This window comes from Coenobita brevimanus, chromosome 84 (genome assembly GCF_032717465.1).
Source record: "Coenobita brevimanus isolate Jiangsu-jjx chromosome 84, ASM3271746v2, whole genome shotgun sequence".
Lineage (NCBI taxonomy): Eukaryota > Metazoa > Arthropoda > Malacostraca > Decapoda > Coenobitidae > Coenobita > Coenobita brevimanus.
In genome coordinates this window covers 17404173-17426672 of record NC_137037.1, presented here as the reverse complement: position 1 = coordinate 17426672, position 22500 = coordinate 17404173, and the positions used below count along the sequence as shown (strand labels likewise).

The following is a 22500-nucleotide window of genomic DNA, read 5'->3' as shown; positions in this document are numbered from 1 at the left end:
GATGCAAAGAAAAAAAGTTACACCATATATAAAAACTAACCATACTTATCTTACTATAACTTGGCCTAAAACTGATATCTATCCATCTTAAATGGTCAGCTGTAAAAATAGATTAGCACTAGAATACTGTATGATGCCAGTGACGAAGAAACTCTGTGAAAAAGGATGAAAAGCCATGGTAGCCTAATACCTTCCGCTCTTCTCTCAAATCAAGCGAAACAAGCAGAAAGAAAATGAGGAAAATTTGGCCAAGTTAATGTAATAAGCGTAGAGTAAAAAAAAAATTGTACTTACAGTAAAAAGCGTTTTTTGTTGCAAACACGAATAATTGTCTCGAATAACTGTTGCGTAAAAAATAAAAAATCAATTTAAGATTCACCTTAGATATGAAAATTCAGTTCGGTTATATGAAGATCCCATCCGTGTCTCCCGAAAAGAGATGTAGTGGACCGCAGGGGAAGGGTAACTTTAGCCTGCAGTCCACCGGGTTCACGTTCAGAGGAGCCTGTGGCCACAATATAAAAAGCAGCAGCAAAAACAACAACAAAAACATTAACAGTAACTAGAACAATATGTAGTAATTTTGATGACAGTGCTGTTGCTGTTTGTTGCTCTTTTTCAGCATGTTGTAGAGTTAATAGGTGCTGCTTTTGCTTGTCGCCCTTTTTCAGTAGGTAGTAGTGGTGACAGAGTCCTACTGTTGCTTGTTGTTCTTCTTCAGTAGATATCAGAGGTAACAGCGTGCTACTGCTGCTCGTTGCTCTTCTTCAGTAGATAACAGAGGTAACAGAGTGCTACTGTTGCTTGTTGCACTTCTTCAGTAGATAGCAGAGGTAACAGCGTGCTACTGCTGATCGTTGCTCTTCCTCAGTAGATAACAGAGGTAACAGAGTGCTACTGATGCTTTGCTCTTGTTCAGTAGATAACAGAGGTAACAGAGTGCTACTGCTGCTTGTTGCACTTCTTCAGTATGACGCAATGCCACAAGTCCGCCATCCACACCGTACCCATAGTTGGAAGAGATGGTTCACGACAAATGCCTAAAGAAGAGTATTATCTGTCTTCACTGACACTTTCTAAATCGTGTGTTATATACATACAATTATACGGAAAAATGTAAGAATACATTGCAGTCATATTTAGTGGTGTGCGTACGGAAAAGACTAAGAATTTGGTTGCTTTATCCATCTGCATATATTACGCTGTTTTTCGTTTACCTTAACTTGGTACAGATTTTTGCCCTTTTCCACTTTATTTTACTCAGTGACGTAAAAGGCAATACTAGGGCTCTGTATCCTTTCTACAAGACTTCTTCGTGACTCGAATCACATTCTAGTGCTAATCTATTGCTACAACTCAGCATTCAAGATTGAGAGATGACAATTTTAGGCCAAGATAAAGTGAAAAGAGTACAGAAAGTTACCAGGATGTCGTGTGGCCAGAAACCCGTGGTACGTCCAGCGTGGCCAAGGGTGGGCAGGGCACTGGACACAAACGTCTAGGTGGATGGAACGTGCCAGTATGTGGGGGACATCAAACTCTATAGCTCTATGTTTTCATCTGAGGGACCTGAGCCACTCTCACAACTTAACTTCAGAAGCTGAGGTTAAATGAAAGGTGATGATAGTTATGAGTTCAGAGGCACAAATTAACTCTCCCTCATGCCAGAATATCAACCAGTCCAAAGAATCCCACCATATCATAGTACAACAAACCAGTGTCCCCGAGTTAATACATCAACTTAAAGCTTTCTTTCCGTCTTTTATCTTAGAATAATCACTGTGACAAGGGACCATCTAGAGGGGCATCAGTATCATCACCAAGCACCCACTATTCATGTATATCTGTCAGTCTATCTATCTGTCTATCTATCTATCTATCTATTTATCTTTCTAACTATATATGTAACATCTGGAGGGCCGTCACCATCGTCAACGAAAACCTGCATTTAAAATATTTATTTTTTAGATAAGTAACACCTGCAGGACTGATCTCTGATGACGATATTTCTCTTGGCATAACATGAATCAAAAGTTCATCCTGATATTTTACATATATGTCACGCTCGTGTATCTTCTTATTCATTCAATATTATTTAATAATTAAACATCTTTCTTTTTTGGATATAACTAAATGCCAAAATACGGCAAATATATTCAGCCTAGAATGTTAGTGGACTCAAACGTTTCATTTAAACTGTTTACTGAAACCACCCTTAATTCGCCGATTGCTTCCTTTTTTTTTTTTTTTTTTTTTTTTTAATACATTCCGGATGGCTTTCAATATTTTCCTGCATGAGTATTATTGATTGATATAAGTTATTAGCACAGAAAATGATCCATACTCCATACGAGTAACGAAGAGAGGATTAGATGATGACCCACTGGTTTTGGATGTGTAGTGAGAGAAGTTGGTCATGTTATTTGAGATGTATGACGGCCTGATGGTCTGTACGGTGATGCCAGTACCTCCACATTCCACGGACAAGGACTCGGAGAAAAAGTCCACGAACACCAAAAAAGAAAAAAAAAGAAAACCAAAGATGAAACAGTTATAGCCACAGCCTGTAAATACTGTCCTTTTATGTTACATTTTGCTACTACATCCTAGTGATAATGGTACCCTGTGTTGCATGTTGCATAAATGAGCGGAGCAGTATAAGAAAAGTTGAATTGTCTTCTCGACTCCACCTTGGACGCGGAACAGATTCCAAGATACGGCCCTGGACAGGAAGAGGTAACGAAGGCAATGTTGATGATGGACCCCCGACCCCTGGCCACCATCTTGGCCAACACCAGCCGTGTCATGGCCACCGCCGGCGCCACATTGATATTGTCGTGATTCCATATATCCTCTTCACTTACATCCATGAACTTTTTGGGTAGATAAAGAGCAACACCGACACTGTTCACTGCAACAGAAGAGAGTAATATTGGCGGCTATGGATGCCAGTGTGAAGCCTTGAAGTAACGAGTGAGTTGTAAAGAAAGTCTGCAATTGAAAAACTCAGTATAGCCGACTAGAAATAACAATATGAATGTTGGTATAAAATAAAAACAAAACAGTGTGTTACTAATGTTAGAATTCAGTAGACTGCATTACAGTAGAAATAATTATCCAGAATGCCAATATCTTTCTCCGTGAGGTGGGCAGCGATCTTTGGGTACACATCTCTGCCGTGGCTGAAGTCCACCTGTACAATCTCAGTCTCCACACCTGGCGACTGTTCCTCTAGTGGAAAATAACATGTCAGAGCAGATGTGGATCCAGGGAAAGGTTGATGGGGCTTCGTCTTACTATGCCATTGCAAGAGAGGCATTAATAGCTTTCAGTTTAGCTAAAAAGATATTCTATTCAAATTAAGTTCCATCTGATCTTTCGCCATGGCTGAAGATTTAGGTCTCATGCTTTAATACCAGTTGACTTTGTGAAAAGACTTCCTTGTTTACCCAGCTAACAATGCACTGCTTGGTAGAATGCTCATTTCATAGCTACAGGTGCTGTGAGATTCACCCAATCAAGTTTTTCTTGTTGCTTAACCTTGGTCTGTCTGGACGAGCAGACCCGATGACCATAGGTATGCAACCGCTTTGGGGGAGCCGTCTTAGGGATATAGCACACACACACACACACACACACACACACACACACACACACACACACACACACACACACACACACACACACACACACACACACACACACACACACACAAATAGCTACTCACTAATGAGCTGACTGACGTTGTTGAGTTTGTTGATGTTGCGAGCGATGAAGATGTTTATGCCTCGCCTGGCCAGCTGCCTCGCGTACTCCTTCCCGATGCCGTCCGTGCACCCCGTCACCACTGTACACACACCGAATAGGGCATAGGAGGCTTCTTTGCACCTCTTCCTTAGCAATTTACTTTGCATATTACACCTTTTCATTTTTCCCCTGACGAGGTTTCTTAGGTCCATTTCCTTAGCCTTTTATTTAACATATTGTTCTTTAATTATTATCTTTCATGTCACTTGTGTGGCTTTTATCTGGATTATATGCATCGACAACTAACGAGAAAACACAGCGCATATGCAGAGTAAATCGTAAAGGAAGAAGTGCTACGAAACCTAGTCACCACTGCTCACACACAACAGTTTGAAAAATGGCAGTACACTGCCACAAAGGGGAAAGACATATCATCACGCCACAGCAGTTTAAATACATCAGGAGAATATCAGTGAAGGTTAGTAAACATTAATAAGCTCATCAGTATAAAGAATACCTTTTGACCTAGCTTCATTACAATGCTGTTCCCTGAGTTCGAGGTCGAGAGGGAAGTGCACCAAAAGAGGGTCGAGTCTACATGGACCCGACAGCTAGTAAAGATGTGATGGGAGAATGAGGCAGCCGTGGGGGCGTTAGCACCACACATCTTGCAGGGCATGTCAGCAGCCCAAGGTCTACTGAGTATTCTCATTAGGCCTTGAGTACCACAGGCAAATACGAGGGATGGCCACATTACATCATAGGATGCGGGTGGGTGATTGACGTAGGTAAATTGCACTCCACGTTACTTATCATAGTGATGGATGGTGATGTTGGTAGGACGTTCAGCATCAGTATGCCCACCTCCTGAAGGAATCTCTGGACAGCTGCTTTGGACACAAGAGGGCGAATAGGGGGGAGAGCGAGGTTGCAGGCAAGGACATCAACTTGGATGTATAAGATATGACCAACATGGGCTGGAATCCAGCCTGATTAAGATAAAATACAGTTCTACCACAACACGACTGGCTCAACAGAAAACTGGTGTGAAGCTACACTACAAGAGTGTGACTGAATCTATCACATGACTAATCTAAAGCTTAGCGTGATGAGAGTGTAGGGGCCTTCAATAAATGGTGAAGAAAGAATTTTAATGGTGAAATGTGGATTCACATCTACTAGCGTACCTCGACATGGAGGGAGTTTGGTCTTCGATTATCAGATGCATGATTCCCTCGTTACCTCTTGTGATGTCATCTGGAGATGGAAGATTTGCTGGTTCGTCCCAGAGTTTGGCTGATGTTGATCAGGATTCTACTAGCAGGCATCTCAACTGACTAAACTGAAGAGAATGTGTCGAGGTCCTGTACACCAAGCAACGAACCCACTTCTCCGTAACAAACATTCCCAAACTCTTCTGCTGAGACCATGGATACTCCCTGAAAGTTGTTCTTTTGTGCCGTCACAGGTCATTTCCTCTCTCGCTTTGAGTCTAAGGATTTGTGTGTTGTCATCCTCATATACAAAAAATAAAATGAAGATTTTTTTTTTTTTAATTTATCGCAATAAGTTTTGATGGTGGTAGGCTGTGAATCATTTCGCTTGTTCAAAATTCTCTTTCTTGGCACAGTCTTATGAACAGACTGGAGGCATATTCGGAGTAACTCCTGGATCGACGTGGAACACAACTATTTCCAAATATTCTCCATCATCGCTCAATGGCACTTCAGTGCTTTGGCATAGGATCCTCCTTTACCATACTTATCCACTCCTCAGACAATCCTAAATTTTCTTGATGGATATGTATCTCTCTAGCTCGCTTTTGACACCAGGATGCAAAGTAATTGCTGTCATTTCATTCACTGCAAGTCTTTCCTTAGGTGGAGCATAATATCTTTAGTGAGTGGATACAGTTACAAAACCAGTATTTCTTTATGATTTCAGCTTTGTTCCCCTGGATGAAGCACTGGTTACTTTCAAATCTCTCTCTCAAGAATTCAATGTCCAGCCTAAGTTTCTATGTTCTCTGCTGCCCAGGACTAATGTATGCAAAGGTCAAAGGTTAGTTTCCTATTTTTAAGGAGTTCCCTCCATGCATCACGAGTCTTTTATGAAAACAACAACTCTGTCTCGAAGCACAGTCTCCAAACACTGATCACAGAAGCTGCACATCCTCACCCAAGCACATCTCTGTACGAATCCTCAGAACTTTATTTTTCCTCTTGAAGGTGACGATTAAAGGTATCTCATGTAAGCCTATTTTTTTCCTCTCCAAGATCATGTGTTTTGTGCTCGTATCTATCCATCTATCTATCTGTCTATCTTTCTATCTATCTCTATCTGTCCATCTATCTGTGTATCTGTCTATCAAGGAACGCAATTAGCAACCAGGTAGAAGTGTCAGTCTTCCTTAATTACTCATTATATACTTCACTAATGATTAAAAAAAAGAAGGAGTTTGTCTTTCACGTTTCCAATCTCAGGTTAACCGCTTCAGTAATATCACGTAATAATTTTGTAGTCTATTCTCCGCCATTTCAGACGATTTAAGTGAAGTTAGGAAGGAACTCTAGGGTCTGAGAGGTTGTGCAAGGTGAATCTAATCCCTCAACTTTTAGGTATAAGCTAGATACACTGACTGCACGTAAGAAGTAGAAAAAAAAAATGAATCGAAGAGGCAAAAAAAAATAAAGTGTCACTGTGTCAAAGGTAAGTTCACAGTCTCATCCGCCCACTTGCCACCGTACTTAATCACCAAGTTATCGTTGCTCAGCCGCGCCTACATGAACTTGCGCAGCACCACCATGACGTCCAGGACGATGTACAGCACCAACTAGGCCATCCACACCAGCCTGAGGAAGGTGAGGGGATCCTTAACCCCTTAACTGCAGGGCGTCACTTTCGTATCACTTGGGAGCAAGGGATCATACCGCGGGGCATCACTTTTGTGATTCTGTGTTATTTTGAATTTGCCCAGGCTTTCAAGTTTTGGCTGTATCAACTATCAGTACTGCCAATGTCCAACACTAGTCAGCACTCCTAATCTTATCGGTACTCCCATCCATTGTTGACAATTTAGCCATTTCTCCCTGTTCTTGACTCCCCTCCCTACCTCCCCTCTATTACCCTTTCCTCTTGCCTGCCCGGCCATGTTACACTAAGTAAATCTTCCCTGGAACTTTCCACTGATTTCATCCATTGAAATAAGCCCTATGCCCTATTCTTATGTCAAATAATATACACAAAGAAGAAATTAGGTAAGTGATAGTGCCATACACCTGGAATTGGCTAATCATCACCTGACAACACCTCACGTGCACTCGTTCGCTAATTTTCGCTATTTATTTCTCCTTGAAATATGCCATATAATCTATTCTCGCAATAAAAATATATATAAGAAAGGAAGGGAGAAGCCTAAGTGATATTTACATTCATCTGGAACTACCTACTTTATTATGTATTGTCTAGATTTCCTGCCAATCATTTCATTGCTATATTTTAGCAGCTGTCACCAAGCTGACATTGGCAGCATTGCACTCCCCCTAGGCAGGCCACCACACTGTATTCAGTTTACTGTCGCCTTTCAAGGTGAAAGCACATTGGATTCGCGCCTGTCCAATTCCGCCGCTTTTTAGCCCCATGCAAAGGGCCCTGTGACCTCTACCCCCAACTAAACCTCGTGTGGAAAGGAGAAAAGGGCTAAATGACTGCTGTGGAACATGAACTGGTTAATTTGTCAATGAAAATGATAGACAGTGACTTCGATCTTTCTGGTGAGTAAAACAGTGCATGTGGAAATGTAAATAATGTGTAAATAATGTGTAAACAGCAAGTGAAAGCAATGAATGTAAATATAAGTGAACAGTGGAAAATAGTTTTATAAGTTACTGCAAGTGACAGTGCATAACACAGTGTAAATAAAATAGAAATGTAAATAACGTAAATAAAATAGAGAATGTAAATAGAAATGTAAATGAGTAGTAATATAAGAATACGAGTATATATACTAGGAGTAATGAAAGTGAAAGTTTCACTCTAGCATGTATGAATACTATGAGTTATGAAAGTGAAAGTGAAAGTGACAGATTCACTCTCAGTGCTAGTATACAGGAGGAGAAAGTGAATGCTACGTTTATTACTGAAAGAGAAATTGAATGCCTACAGTGACAATAAACTACTATTGCTGAAGGAAACTTATGGATAAAGACTGTAGATCAGGGGTTCCCAACCTTTATTTACCCATTACCCCATTTTCCACACCTCCCTTCACTCATTACCCCGCATTGCTTGTTTCCACAGTTACCTTTTAGCTGCTTAACATTTCGATGCCTAGATTTTAGTTTGAATGTAGGACTTAATTAAAGGTTAGGCTAAAACCAAGAGAGTTATTGCAAGGAGTAATTTATTTTTATTATTAACACTGATACCAAATAAACATGACTTTAAACATTCATCTCTGAATTCTAGTATAGGTCTGAAAGTCTATCATAACTGGTATGATTTATAGATTTTTTTTTTTTTTTGTTACCTCCCCCATTACCCTTCACAAAAGACCAAATTACCCCACTTGGGGTAATTTACCCCAGGTTGGGAACCCCTGCTGTAGATATATATAAGTGTTATATAGTAATAGAAATATAAAGTGTGAGTGTTTTTACGAATAATAAATGACAGAACACCTGCGGCGAACAATCGCAAGTGGGAAGGTCATACGCGCTCGTAATTTTCATTGCTCACAGTGTTTTCTTTTTTTTTTTGGAGTATGGATTCCAAACTATTTGAGAATCATAGAATAGTGTTTCTAGTGATAATATCAGGCTGTGGTAATCATATTACGGGTTGTCGGGAAGTGTAAAGTAGAGACTTCGTTACCCAACTTCAGAGGTCTCCACAAGTCCTATCGTACTTGTCGAAGGCTCAACAAACATCCCAAGAGAAAGCTGAAGGTATGTGCCCTATGCATATGTAATTTTAATATTCTAGGACTAATAACCTCCCTTTCCTTGGGGGAAGCAGCCTAGGTATATAGATAGATAGATAGATAGGACTAATAACTGATTTTTGGCAAATATTTTTATAGAGTCTGTCGGAGCTCGAATATGCCCGTGAGACACGCAAGTCAAGCAAAAACAACCCCGAGGTTTAGGGGTTAAACCAGAGGCCCGAATTTATAGCTTTTGCCATCAGGTTTAGAAACAACACCTATCCCACTCCATATTTCAGGGACATATCATATCCTTCTATGTTTTTGTCGGTACTCTGGCATGTTTGTAAGATTTTTTTTAGGGTATTTCTAGCTATATCCGAAGTTCTGTGTACCTGAGGATATTCTAGCGTCTTTTGCCTGTCGTTATTTAGACCCGTTCGGATGCCTCAATGTCTAGTAATGAGATTTAAATATTTCCTAGCTATTTCACGATCTTTTTACATCATCCAGCGTCTCCTTTATCTACTCTACCTGAAACTCCCTTCGGCCGAGGAGACTGATGCACCAGGAAACCAACCCTACATCACGCTATCGGGAAATGATGCTTTGAGGCCCACTGTAGGTTCAAATTCAAGTTGGAAAAGACCGCTAAACTTGCTCTCAGACACCGCCAGAATGTCTCTAAATACCAAGAGCTAATAAAAAATACCTAGAAAACCTATGATGGTTTCTAGAACTTCACTAGAATTATCTACAGGTCGCTACAGTATCAATATAACTATATTAACTAGACGTAAATAATGTTCGCTAAATGGAAGTGAAAGTTTCAATGTCTAGCAGAAGAAAACGTTAAATTGGCAACTATGCCAGTGATGCTGCGGCACTTTGTACACACACACACACACACACACACACACACACACACACACACACACACACACACACACACACACACACAAAGCTTTACCACGAAAATCAGTGAATATTACCATAGATTAAAACTTTACTATTTTAACACACTACTTCGAGCTTCATCAATGATCGAAATGAAAGTCTGATTATTTGAAGGGTCCTCTTTCGAGTTGTTTTTTCCTCTTTCTGTATTCCGTCTCAGTCAAAACAACATTATTCCATTCTGTATTATTTTCATGGTCATCTGTGAATTAATTCCTGCAAATAAAGGAAACCTGGATGGAGGTGAGGAGAGGGATGGAGGCCTCTGAGGAGAGAAAAAAGCAGGAAGAAAAGGAAAGAAGAAAATAAAGGGAAGAAGGAGAAAATCAGGAAGAAGGAGGCGGGTGAGCAGAGAGGGGAAAATGAAGAAAAAAAGAGAAAAGAAGATCAGATGAGGTAGGAGTGAGAGAGAGAGAGAGAGAGAGAGAGAGAGAGAGAGAGAGGGGAGGGAGAAAGAGTATGGCTGATTATTTCACCTCAAACACATGTCCTTACCTCAGCCTAATATCCATCCTGCATTTATCTCACGGATCCATGTGAATCTGAAACTACTCCACACACCCTCACATTACCTCGCACACCCTCACGGCAGCTTATACCCCCCCCCTCTCTCTCTCGTTAGTGTATGACCTTTTCTCCAACTTCCTCACCTCTTATAACCCCCTCCTCTCTCTCTCTCTCTCTCTCTCTCTCTCTCTCTCTCTCTCTCTCTCTCTCTCTCTCTCTTTCTAGTGTATTACCCTTTCTCTGACTTTCCTCACTCCATTTAGTCCCCGCCCTTCCTTCCTATCTGTCTGTCTGTCCTGTCTCTGTCTCTATCTCTGTCTGTCTGTCTGTCAGTCTGTCTGTCTCTCTCTCTCTCTCTCTCTCTCTCTCTCTCTCTCTCTCTCTCTCTCTCTCTCTCTCTCTCTCTCTCTCTCTCTCTCAATACATATAAAAATGCTTATCCAGAAAACCTCAACATGAATATAAAACAATGCCTTCTTGGATAAAGTGTTATATTCTTCAGTCATTTATACAGTAAGTAGCAAAACTAATCGTTCAGTCATCTACCTTGAACAGTTCATTCTTCTGGAACGTCCTTCTAAATTTTCAGGTTCGTTGTAACCGATGTTACATTATTTTTTTTAAACTGTCATATCTTTATTACAAATGTTCTTTTTTTTTTTTTTTTTTTTTTTTCATGGTATGTACTTTTTCGGCAATCCATATGTCACTTTCTTGGCAACCCATATGGCAGAACAATTTCACTGGATGTCTACACCTTTTTGGAAGAGTGTCGTCAATGACAGGTAGCAACCGCTGATAGCGACAGCCACTTCAGAAAAATACTGTGCCCAGAGGTAGAGAAATGCAAACCAGGGCATAGTTATTGAAAAAGGAGGAAAGACAGAAGGATAAGTGTCACAAAGTCACATTATTCCAACTCCATTTCTACCACTTCTGATTGGTGTTGTCCATCTCACTCTGCTACTTCTTCTTGGCTTGTTCTGCCACACGCTTCAGTTCTGCTTTAATCAATGAAGGGACCAACCATTCGATCATGTACATGTAGAAGCGACGATTGAAGATCTCATCAACAAGAAATCCCTGGAACAAATTACATAAAATTGTATTAGAACAACGAGTACATGCGGTTCCAATGAGTGTTATTCTTTGCCCTGAAATATCTGCTTTATTTGGGTTGGTTTTAGGGTTTAGAAAGGAAACCCCACTTAACTCAAGCTGTATATGTCGGAGCGGGACGCCTTCGCGTGGAGGCACTAATATGACAAGGCGGTGGATCTGCCTGGTTATACAAACGTTCCACATCTCCCTTCCTATCCGCCAAAAGGAGGATGGCTGACTAAAGAATGACAAGTTCAGTCTACAATCCATCGGATTCACGTTTCACATGAACCTGGGGCTACAAGAATGAGTCAACGAAACCACTGTAACGGGTTCCCTTTATGTTAAATCAGTTAACTTAATAGTCTAGGAAAGTATTCTTATCATTAGACGCGGATATTTGTACTTCCCTAGAGTGTGACGTATGAGGGCAGTGTCACACGTACCTGAAGACCATGTGACAAGTAGCCCGAGGTACGACCAGAGTGGCTGAGGGTGGCCAGGGCACTGGTCACGTAGGTTTTGGTGGTGGCCACGAAGAAGCCTGTGAATGAACGATAGTTAATTAGGAAACTCTGCAATGAAGAAGCTTTCATTATTTCACTATGCAATGAGATCTGGCCCTGACGACGAGCGTAAACGATGTGACGCTGTGCACTCTGGTTGGAGCAGCTGCAGTGTTCACGCGGGAGCCAAACGTCCTCATATTTCCCTGCACCACGTCATGAGAAGGGCTCTGGTCCAAACCTGGTGAGGAGCTGTCTACCACAAGGGCGAGGCGGATCCGTACACGGTGTATGGGTTGTATTGTACCTGTAGACGTCCCCCCACAGAAGCAGTTGTTTACCTGTGGTCTGCTCGGCCAAACAGACCGGTGTTAAACCACAGCAATAACAAGTATAGAGTCAGACTTGGTGTATGACCAAGACACATATGGTTATTAACTAAGGAAAACACAGCATGACGGATGTGATAAACTTTGGAGTATGATGATGTCCCAAGCAATCCCATATTCTTTCACTATGTATTACCTGTACTATGAAACTGAATGGGTGAAAGTCTATGCACTCTGCCGAATTCTGTCTTTGAGCACTTGTGAGGATTAGACATGATTAGCATCCATTAATGAGAGAGTGACCAATCCATCTCTATGACATATATGTTTTTTAGTCCAGACATTAAAGGCGAGAGTGCCCAGTTGCTCTGCCCTGAACGGCATTAAGTGACCAATAAATCCCAGCCTTTCCTCAGAATTCATCCTTTATGTGCACATTGGACTCCTTAACCCACCTGACCTTCAGACAGCATTACCAGTATAAAATGAAATGGCTTACTTGGTTTACTCATCTGTTCCGTGTAGCTGGTCATGTGCGTAATGACAGCAGCGCCTGGTCTGAGGGTCTGCACAGTGATGCCAGACCCACGGAGCTCCCAAGACAGCGATTCAGAGAAGAAATCCACAAATGCCTGAAAGTGAGAGCAAACATATGTCGCATTTTGTTATATCTGCCACTACCGCCATAGCTTGTCTCTGAACAGTGCTTTATTACAGGCATTTAAAAATTAAATAAATCACTGAACACACTGTAATGTGCTTGAGTATTGTCATATTTACTAGATTTAGTAAACACTTGACGATACATATAACCAAAAGCACAACATTTCTCATCTATTTACACTCCCATGTCATCAAGCCACAATATACTACAGCGCCGTCTGCTGCTGCAGGATAGTGATGTCTCTCTACTGTAGTCCTAAGAAACGTATGCAACACATTGTGACTGTCCGTTGATAGACATGATATGGCATCATTTCCTAAACAGTTGCGTAAATATTAACCTGTGCCTTCATGAAATCCTTACCCATGTGTTACCTTACGAGGTTCATATGGTAATTGGGGGAGGCGGTGGCTCAATCGGTAGAGAGTTGGCCTGCAGTCCTGACGGACCCGGGTTCAAATCCCGCTGAGGCAGGGAATAGTTGAAGGATTTGAATTTCATAAAATCAGACTTTACTGATCTACCAGAAGACCCGCCGACATGTCGTAAAAATACCCCCGCTAATACCAATACATCAGTCCTGTATGAGACAGCCCTAGCATGTATTCAGTATGGACGATGGGTGTTAGCGCCGAAGTGGTGACATGTAGAGGTGTGCGGTACGTAGGAGGGCTACTGGGCCCTGAAATCAGGCTGTGAAGCCTATGCCCAGAGTCGATCACATAAAAAAAAAAAAAAAAAAAAATTGAGCTCAGTCTCATGCTGGGGGCTCCAGTGCATACGACAAATATATTTTCTATGTAATTTCAGCCAGAAAGACGTACGATGGTGTTCCCACCTTAGTTGCGGAATAGATGCCCAAATATGGCATTGGGTAGCTGGATGCCAATGAGGCGACATTGATGATGGCGCCGCGTCCTCTGGCCAGCATGCCGGGCAACACCAGCTGCGTCATTGCCACCACGGACGCCACGTTGACGTTGATGTGGCCCCACGCCTCATCCTCGCTGATCTCCATAAATTTCTTGGGTGGAACGGAAATCATCCCAACGTTGTTCACTGGGGAGGCAAGAAACAATGTGACATTTATAGATGACAAGGGAGGCTTTGTACCGTCTCATTCTTTGTGATTTGTTTCCATCTTACCACGAACTTCTTGAGAGAAACGAACACCATCCCAATGTTGTTGATAAGGCGGGGAGAGACGGTGAAAGGGAGATAAGTTGTTAATAAGTAATTCGTATTTTATATATGCAATTAATTCGTAGCTATTAGTGCCATAGTGAGAGGATATTGAGCTTTGAAAAAATTGGAATTGATTATGCATTTGTTGAGAGAAGCACATGTGTGTGTGTGTGTGTGTGTGTGTGTGTGTGTGTGTGTGTGTGTGTGTGTGTGTGTCTTTTACTATCTCCAAAGTTACGAAAGGATTCTCTGATCACGTGATGTTATTATATAAAAGGATGTTGAACGAATTCTAGACGAAAAAGATTTAAGAGGCTGCTGAAGGGGAAAGAATATAAACTCAAAAAGTAAAAAAAAAAATAATAATAAGATGCAGTAGATAAATTAAACAAAAGACAGAAAAACAAAGAACGTTAATTAATTAGGAAGAAATGAACTCAAACAAATCTGTGAAAAAAAAATGCAGAAAATGCTTCATTGGAATGTTAGCTAACGAAGACGGGGTAGAGAATAGTGAAACAAGGAAGTAGGAAGCTCAGTGGAGGAAGTAAGGAAGAACTGGGTGACGTGTATATGAATTTGAAGTTACTGGCAAGAAGGAGAGGCTTTACTGAAGATAATGAATGTACAGTCACCATCCCTAATTTAGACCCACCCCGAGCCAAGCCCAGAGCTGAGGGAGTATATCTTACATGCTCTTTCGGTAATACCCCTCAACAAGCCTCAATAAACATTTCCCTTGAGGTAATGTATTAAGAGTCGTATAAATATATTCAGGTCTTACTTTTTTTCATCCCTATGTTTTCCCAAATCTACTATATAATTCCGTCCAGCACTGTCCTCTTCAGTAAATGATTGTTTCAGTAAGAGGTGAGAGTGGAAAGAAATGCAGTAAGGTATAGAATGATAGTTGGATGGCGATAGCGAGAGGGATGGGGATTGAGGGAAGGAGTGGTGGGGGGGGGGGATCTAGTAAACGCGTTCGTTTAAGAGCCGTGGCTACTGCCTCCCTCAGCTCTGGGCTTGGCTCGGGGTGGGTCTAAATTAGGGAGCGTGACTGTACGTCTGTTTGTGTGTCAACTCCTTAAATCGGATTACCTAATTTTTTCATTTCATTCTTGCTGCCCTCAGACCGTTTATGGGGACGGGTTATCAGCAATCTCAGTTAACCCCTTCATAACCCCATGTCTTTCCCCAAACTGCATAAAACCGCTTGAAGGTGGGAAAAAATGCGTCTTCCAGTGAAAAGGATAAAGCAAAGAGTGACACAGGATAATTTTTATGTTTGTTAGTTGAGGGTGTTTTAAATAAATTTGTAGTTTTCTTCAGAGATGTCGCAGCGCCATTTCCCCAGCGATTAATTTACACATTGAACTTTTAAAAGTCTCTTACTATTTTAAGTGATCCAAGTCAAGTCGAAATGAAAGACATATACATTGTACTGCATACAAGAAAACAACAAGATGGAATATGGAACAAAATTCGCTAAGGAACAGGCACTCAGACACTACGAATCCTCCTTTGCCAACAAGTCCTTGGTCTCACCCAGGATGCCGATGTTCTTGCCCTCCACGTAGCGGGCGATATCCTGGTAAATAACTCTGCCGTGGCTGAAGTCCACCTGTACAATCTCCGTCTCCACACCTGGCCACTCTTCCCCTGGTGAAGTGGTGAAATATTTCTAAATAAAAATCTTCACTATATACTCGGGTTTTCATACAGTGTAGACATTTTTTGTACGTGACACACTGTGTGTGTGTGTGTGTGTGTGTGTGTGTGTGTGTGTGTGTGTGTGTGTGTGTGTGTGTGTGTGTGTGTGTGTGTGTGTGTGTGTGTGTGTGTGTGCCTTTGTTTTAGCAAGAAAATACCATATAAAGCTAAATGAACTTACTGCCAGTCCCATACTGAAGACCACTGGAAATCCTGTAACTATAGTTGCGGCGCACGAGTCTGAGGTTGTCATTATCGTTCCCTGGCAACCATCCATTCAAAAATGCGTCCGAGTTCTTATCATAATATACACGAATCATATCATTATGCACGAATATATTATACATGAATATTATTATACACGAACATATATACACGAATTACTTGTGTCTCATATTATACACGAAATCAGACGCACGCTTGAAAGCCAGGTTGCCAGGGCACGATAAAAACCTCAGAGTCGCGCGCCACGACTATAGAAGCAGAAAAGATAGTGTAACATACATTATTTTCAGCATTTTCTGTTAGTTATGCAGTCAAGCAGAGAATATTTCAGGACCTATTGATGAGTTGCTTGACACTATTGAGTTTGTGGATGTTACACACACACACACACACACACACACACACACACACACACATATACAAATAAGCTGCTTAACGTTGTCGAGTTTGTGGGTGTTACACACACACACACACACACACACACACACACACACTCACTGATAAGCTGTTTGACGTTGTTCAGTTTGTCTTTGTTGCGAGCAATAAGGAGGATATTCATGCCCCGTTGTGCCAGCTGCCTCGCGTACTCCTTCCCGATGCCGTCCGTGCACCCCGTCACCACTGTACACACAAAGAGTAATGTAAGGAATAAGGCACTAACGACATATTGATAAGCATTTTCAAGTCCTTATCATATGTGTAGAAGTAATCAGAGGTCATACACACACTAAAGGCTTTACAACAAATAAACACTATTCTGTTTCCCCCTATCACAGTGAAACTTGGTGTTGAAAAAGGGTTGAGGAGAGAGTGACTGGCTCATTCCCTTCCATTGCTATCATGAGAGTATGCAGGTCTCGTTCCTTTTTGCAATGTGTGGTCTGTGTTACGTGAATCCCACCTCACTTCAGCATATTAAATGTAACAATTGTCCTGCTAGGAAACTGCATGCCTCTGTGTTCTGATGGAAAGACTTCACAGTGTTGAAAGGGCAAATGAGTGACTAAGATAAAATGCCAAAAAAAAAAGCTTAAATGAACAGAGTAGACCTAGTAACTTCTCTTGTCGTCTTCCTTCATCTCTCTCTCTCTCTCTCTCTCTCTCTCTCTCTCTCTCTTTCCCGACACGCAGCACCTGTTTGACTACACACTCTCAAATTGAAGCATAACGGTTATTCTAGAATTCTTCGCCCTGCTTACGAACTCAGTCTTTAAAACGCAATTCCTTTTCATTGGAAAAATGGAAAATTTTACTGATTCTTTCTTTCTGCATAAAGGTTAAGTGTTGTATGTTCGGATGACGTAATTCATCATATCGACTTTATTTGGCACAGTGTTTTAGTATATTCTTCAATTTTACTTATAACTGATCACAGCAGCATTGAGTTATATTGTTCTTGTCAATAGTATAATTGTTATTATGAGTTACATTGTTCTTGTCAATAGTATAATTATTATTATTATTATTATTATTATTATTATTATTATTATTGTTGTTGTTGTTGTTGTTGTTGTTGTTATTATTGTTATTATTGTCATTATTATCATTCCTTACGAAAAGGTAAATTGCTCGTATTCGCTCAATTTCAAAGCTATGGCCATCATACTTGTCCATCTGATTCCCCTAGGTGTTGGCTATATATGACTCAGTATCATCCAGTTCCCAGTACTGGTTTTCCTGTTACATTCAAAAGCCTTTAAAATTAATGTATTCGTGGATTTTCAGAAACTGCTAAAGGTACAGACTTGAAATGTTTGTGGAAATAGCCAAGGTCGGGGAGCAGGTCTGAAACGACTCTGGGCCCTTTTAGGCAAGTAGTTTCTGAGAATCCCCGGAGGTTCATCGATAGTAGTTTGGGCTCCGCCATTTTTACTATGAGAGGATTTTGTTGCTCTCTCTTTCACCCAATGGATTTCTTACTCTTCTAGGAAGGCCCAACTACACCAGCTCTTCACTTCGAAGTGCTCACCATATAAAGGGCGTTGAAATCACCAGATCCAGCCATAACTTGTCAGGTGGTGAGTTACTGAAATTGCCAATGGCTATTTCCATATCCTAGTTATCCATCCATCCATCCATCCATCATCCAGTCTTATCATCATCATTATTATTATTATTATTATTATTATTACTATTATTATTATTATTATATGCTGAGCTGGACCCACCTGCCCATTTGCCACCATACTTGATAGGCAAGTTGTCGTTGCTCAGCCGCGCCAACACAAACTTGCGCAACGCCGCCACGACGTCCAGCACGATGTACAGCACCCACCTGGCCACCCACACCAGCCCGAGGAAGGTGAGAACATCCTGAAGCTCCATACTTGCCGAAGACATTGATGCTGCACCACAACTGACCGTCCACCAGTCTGTGCACTCAGTGACTGACGCAATATCCTTGCAACTCAGCATGACAAGGCAAGAAGGACCGCCCATAACAATCATGAGCTTATCTGAGCTGTAACTTGATCTTTCTTCACACACTTCTGACATATATGTGTGATTTGGTAGTTTATATCATTCTACCTATGTACTTATGTATCTCTCTGCGTATCTATCTATCTATCTATCTATCTATCTACTGTGCAGAAATTTCAAGTATTAACCGACCTTCTCATGTCTGCTTTTTAAATTTCACATCCATTGAGAAAGCAATTGAACGTGGCTAAGATCGTCCCATGATAAAGTTAGACAGATTTTAGGACGATAATAATCATGATTAATTACATATATGAGACGATGGGGCAGGGGATTCTAGGACGATGATGATGATGATGATAGTGATGACGATGAAATACATATATTAGGACGTGGGGTAAAGGAATTTCGGGCAAAAATGATGATGATGAGGATGGTGACGTACTGTCTTATTCTGCCACCGAGCTAAGCGAAATAAGCCGCAAAGAGGAAGATAATCTCCACCTACAAGAGTGAACTCCAGTCTACATGCAGTTTACGTAGGCAGTCAAACAAAATAAAAGACAAGTAAAACGAACTATACTGCACCAAAAGACAGCAGTATGAACTGTGTGTAGGTATAACTGGAAGACAGAATTTCAGGCATGTCGTGTAAATAGAAGATAACACAGAAGGTGATTTTATCTACTGGGTACGGTGATAAGCGCTTTTCGTGTTATCAGCAACCTTTCTCTCTCTCTCTCTCTCTCTCTCTCTCTCTCTCTCTCTCTCTCTCTCTCTCTCTCTCTCTCTCTCTCTCTCTCTCTCTCTCTCTCTCTCTCTCTCTCTCTCTCTCTCTCTCTCTCTCTCTCTCTCTCTCTCTCTCTCTCTCTCTCTCTCTCTCTCAGTTCATATAGACATTTTTTTTTTTTTTTTCAGAGAACATCAAAAGGAATATAAAACAATGTCTTCTTGGATAGTGTTATATTCTTTAGACATTTTTAAAGAAACATGCAAAACAAACCATTCTGTCATCTACCTTGAACAATCCATTCTTTCGGTACGTTCGCCTAAATTTTCAGGTTCGTTGTAACCAACGTAACATTATTATTTTTTTTTTTTAAATCTTGTCATGTCTTTATTAAAAAAAATTTGTTTCTTCTCATACTATGTGCTTTATAGTAATCTTATATCTGCCACTGTTTTAGCAACCCTTATGGCAGAATAATTTAACTGGATGTCTATCTACACCTTCTTAAAAGAGAGTCGTCAATGACAGGCAGTAACTGCTGTTAGAGACAGTCACTACAGAAAATTACTCTACCCGGAGGTAGAGAAATGCGAACCAGAGCATAGTACTTGAAAAAGGAGGAAAGAATGAAAGAATAGTGTCACAAAGTCGCATTATTCCAACTCCATTTCTACCACTTCTGATTGGCGTTGTCCATATTTCACTTTCTGCAACTTCTTCTTGGCTTGTTCTTCTGCCACACGCTTCATTTCTGCCTTAATCATTGAAGGGACCATCCATTCGATCATGTACATGTAGAAGCAACGATTAAAAATCTCATCATCAAGAAATTCCTGGAACAAATTACATAAAAAATGTATTAGAACAACGGAAATATGCGCTTCCAATAAGTGTTATTCTTTGCCCTGAAATATCAATTTTATTTGGGTTGGTTTTAGGAATTAGAAAAGAAAAAGTCTTCCCATTGGCCAACCTTGAGATCTTATACAGCTTAATCCCACTTAAGCTGTATGTGTTGGAGCGGGACGCCTTCGCGTGGAGGCACTAATATGACAAGGCGGTGGATCTGCCTGGTTATACAAACGCTCCACATCTCCCTCAAAAGGAGAATGACGAACTGAAAGAAAAGGGCAGCTTCAGTCTACAGTCCATTGGATTCACGTTTCAAATGAACCTGGGACTACAATAATGAGTCAATGAACCCACTATAACGTGTTTGTTTTATGTTAAATCAGTTAACGTTATAGTCTAGGAAAACATCCCTATCACTAGACGAGGCTATTTGTACTTCCCAAGAATGTGACGTATGAGGGCAGTGTCACACGTACCGGTACCTGAAGACCGTGTGGCCAGTAGCCCGAGGTACGACCATATTTCCCTGCACCACGCCATGGGAAGGGCCCTGGTCCAAACCTGGTAAGGAGCTGTCTACCACAAGGGCGAGGCGGATCCGTACACGGTGTATGTACTGTATTGTATCTACAGGAAACCCCACAGAACCAGTTGTTTACCTGTGGTCTGCTCGGCCAAAAAGACCGGTGTTAAACTATAGCAATAACAAGTATAGAGTCAGAATTGGTGTATGACCAAGACACGTATTATTATTAACTAAGGAAAACACAGCATGACGGATGTAATAAACTATGGAGTATGATGAAGTACCAAGAATCCCATGTTCTTGCACTACCTATTAACCTGTACTATGAAACTGTTTGGGTGAAAGTCTATGCACTCTGCCGAATTCTGTCTTTAACTGAGAACATGTGAGGAATAGACATGATTAGGATCCATTAATGAGAGAGTGACCAATCCATCTATATGACAAATTTGTTTTTTAGTCCAAACATTAAAGGCGAGAGTGCCCAGTTGCTCTGCCCTCAGTGGCATTAAGTGAACAATAAATCCCAGCCTTTCCTCAGAATTCATCCTTTATGTGCACATTGGACTCCTTAACCCATCTGACCTTCAGACAGCATTAACAGTATAAAATGAAATGACTTACTTGGTTTACTCATCTGTTCCGCGTAGCTGGTCATGTGGGTAATGACAGCGCCTGGTCTGAGGGTCTGCACAGTGATGCCAGACCCACGGAGCTCCCAAGACAGCGATTCAGAGAAGAAATCCACAAATGCCTGAAAGTGAGAGCAAACATATGTCGCATTTTGTTATATCTGCCACTACCGCCATAACTTGTCTCTGAACAGTGCTTTATTACAGGCATTTAAAAATTAAATCGGTCACTGAACACACTGTAATATGCTTGAGTATTGTCTATTTACTAGGTTTAGTAAACACTTGACGATACATATAACCAAAGGCACAACATTTCTCATCTATTTACACTCCCATGTCATCAAGCCAAAACATACTACAGCGCCGTCTGCTGCTGCAGGATCGTGATGTCTCTCCACTGTAGTCCTAAGAAACGTATGCAACACATTGTGACTGTCCGTTGATGGACATGATATGGCATCATTTCCTAAACAGTTGTGTAAATATTAACCTGTGCCTTCGTGAAATCCTTACCCATGTGTTACCTTACAAGGTTCATATGGTAATTGAGCTCATTCTGTCTCAAGCTGGGGGCTCCAGTGCATACGACAATTATAATTTCTATATAATAAGACGTACGATGGTGTTCCCACCTTAGTTGCGGAATAGATGCCCAAATATGGCATTGGGTAGCTTGATGCTAATGAGGCGACATTGATGATGGCGCCGCGTCCTCTGGCCAGCATGCCGGGCAACACCAGCTGCGTCATTGCCACCACGGGCGCCAAGTTGACGTTGATGTGGCTCCACGCCTCATCCTCCCTGAACTCCACAAACTTCTTGGGAGGAACGGAAACCATCCCAACGTTGTTCACTGGGGAGGGAAGGAACAGTGTAACATATTTCTAGGTGACATGGGAGGCTTTGTACCGTCTCATTCTTTGTGATTTGTTTCCATATTACCACGAATTTCTTGAGAGAACCGAACACCATCCCAATGTTGTTGATATGGCGGGAAGAGACGATGAAAGGGAGAGAAGTTGTTAATAAGTAATTCGTATTTTATACATACAATTTATTCGTAGCTATTAGTGCTATAGTCAGAGGATATTGAGCTTTGAAGAAAGTGGAATTGATTATGCATTTGTTGAGAGAAGCACGTGTGTGTGTGTGTGTGTGTGTGTGTGTGTGTGTGTGTGTGTGTGTTTTACTATCTCTAAAGTCACGAAAGGATTCTCTGATCACGTGATGTTATTATATAAAAGGAAGTTGAACGGATTCTAGGCGAAAAAGATTTAAGAGGCCGCTTTAAGCAAAAGAATATACAGTAAACTCAAAAATTAAAAAAACAAAACAAGATGCAGTAAATAAACAAAAGACAGAAAAACAAAGAATGTTAATGAATTAGGAAGAAATGAGCTTAAAAAAATATGTGAACAAAAAAAACAATGCAGAAAATGTTTCATTGGAATGCTAGCTAACGAAGACGGGGTAGAGAATAG

At 41.1% G+C, this 22500-nt stretch overlaps 2 protein-coding genes and 1 pseudogene across 2 annotated transcripts; all 3 read right to left on the bottom strand.

The window, feature by feature from the left end:
* Positions 1-1540: 1540 nt before the first annotated feature.
* On the bottom strand, positions 1541-10995 carry LOC145410079 (inactive hydroxysteroid dehydrogenase-like protein 1). Its single transcript, XM_080280288.1, has 6 exons — positions 10891-10995; positions 6478-6526; positions 3728-3850; positions 3103-3231; positions 2691-2911; positions 1541-1600 (listed from the first exon to the last, which is right to left on the bottom strand). Exons 1-6 carry the CDS (start codon positions 10993-10995, stop codon positions 1541-1543), a joined length of 687 nt encoding a protein of 228 aa, XP_080136414.1.
* A 103-nt stretch (positions 10996-11098) lies between these two features.
* On the bottom strand, positions 11099-18180 carry LOC145410077 (inactive hydroxysteroid dehydrogenase-like protein 1). Its single transcript, XM_080280287.1, has 7 exons — positions 18024-18180; positions 16354-16476; positions 15466-15579; positions 13574-13794; positions 12571-12703; positions 11683-11780; positions 11099-11218 (listed from the first exon to the last, which is right to left on the bottom strand). Exons 1-7 carry the CDS (start codon positions 18178-18180, stop codon positions 11099-11101), a joined length of 966 nt encoding a protein of 321 aa, XP_080136413.1.
* A 1479-nt stretch (positions 18181-19659) lies between these two features.
* Positions 19660-22500, bottom strand: part of LOC145410076 (inactive hydroxysteroid dehydrogenase-like protein 1) — a 6307-nt pseudogene continuing 3466 nt past the window's right edge.

Bases quoted from the DNA above. Each gene is read 5' to 3' on its own strand.
- LOC145410077 (XM_080280287.1), bottom strand. From the start codon at position 18,180: ATGGAGCTTCAGGATGTTCTCACCTTCCTCGGGCTGGTGTGGGTGGCC. The intron at 15,580-16,353 runs GTGAGTGTGTGT...CCACTTCACCAG, and splicing joins CAACGTCAAACAGCTTATCA to GGGAAGAGTGGCCAGGTGTG. The intron at 11,781-12,570 runs GTAAGCCATTTC...GTTCATTCACAG, and splicing joins GGAACAGATGAGTAAACCAA to GCTTCTTCGTGGCCACCACC.
- LOC145410079 (XM_080280288.1), bottom strand. From the start codon at position 10,995: ATGCCCTGGTTTGCATTTCTCTACCTCTGGGCACAGTATTTTTCTGAA. The intron at 3,851-6,477 runs CGGATGAGACTG...TCGGTGTGTGTA, and splicing joins TAAGTACGGTGGCAAGTGGG to CAGTGGTGACGGGGTGCACG. The intron at 1,601-2,690 runs GTGGAGTCGAGA...ATTTAACCTCAG, and splicing joins GAATCTGTTCCGCGTCCAAG to CTTCTGAAGTTAAGTTGTGA.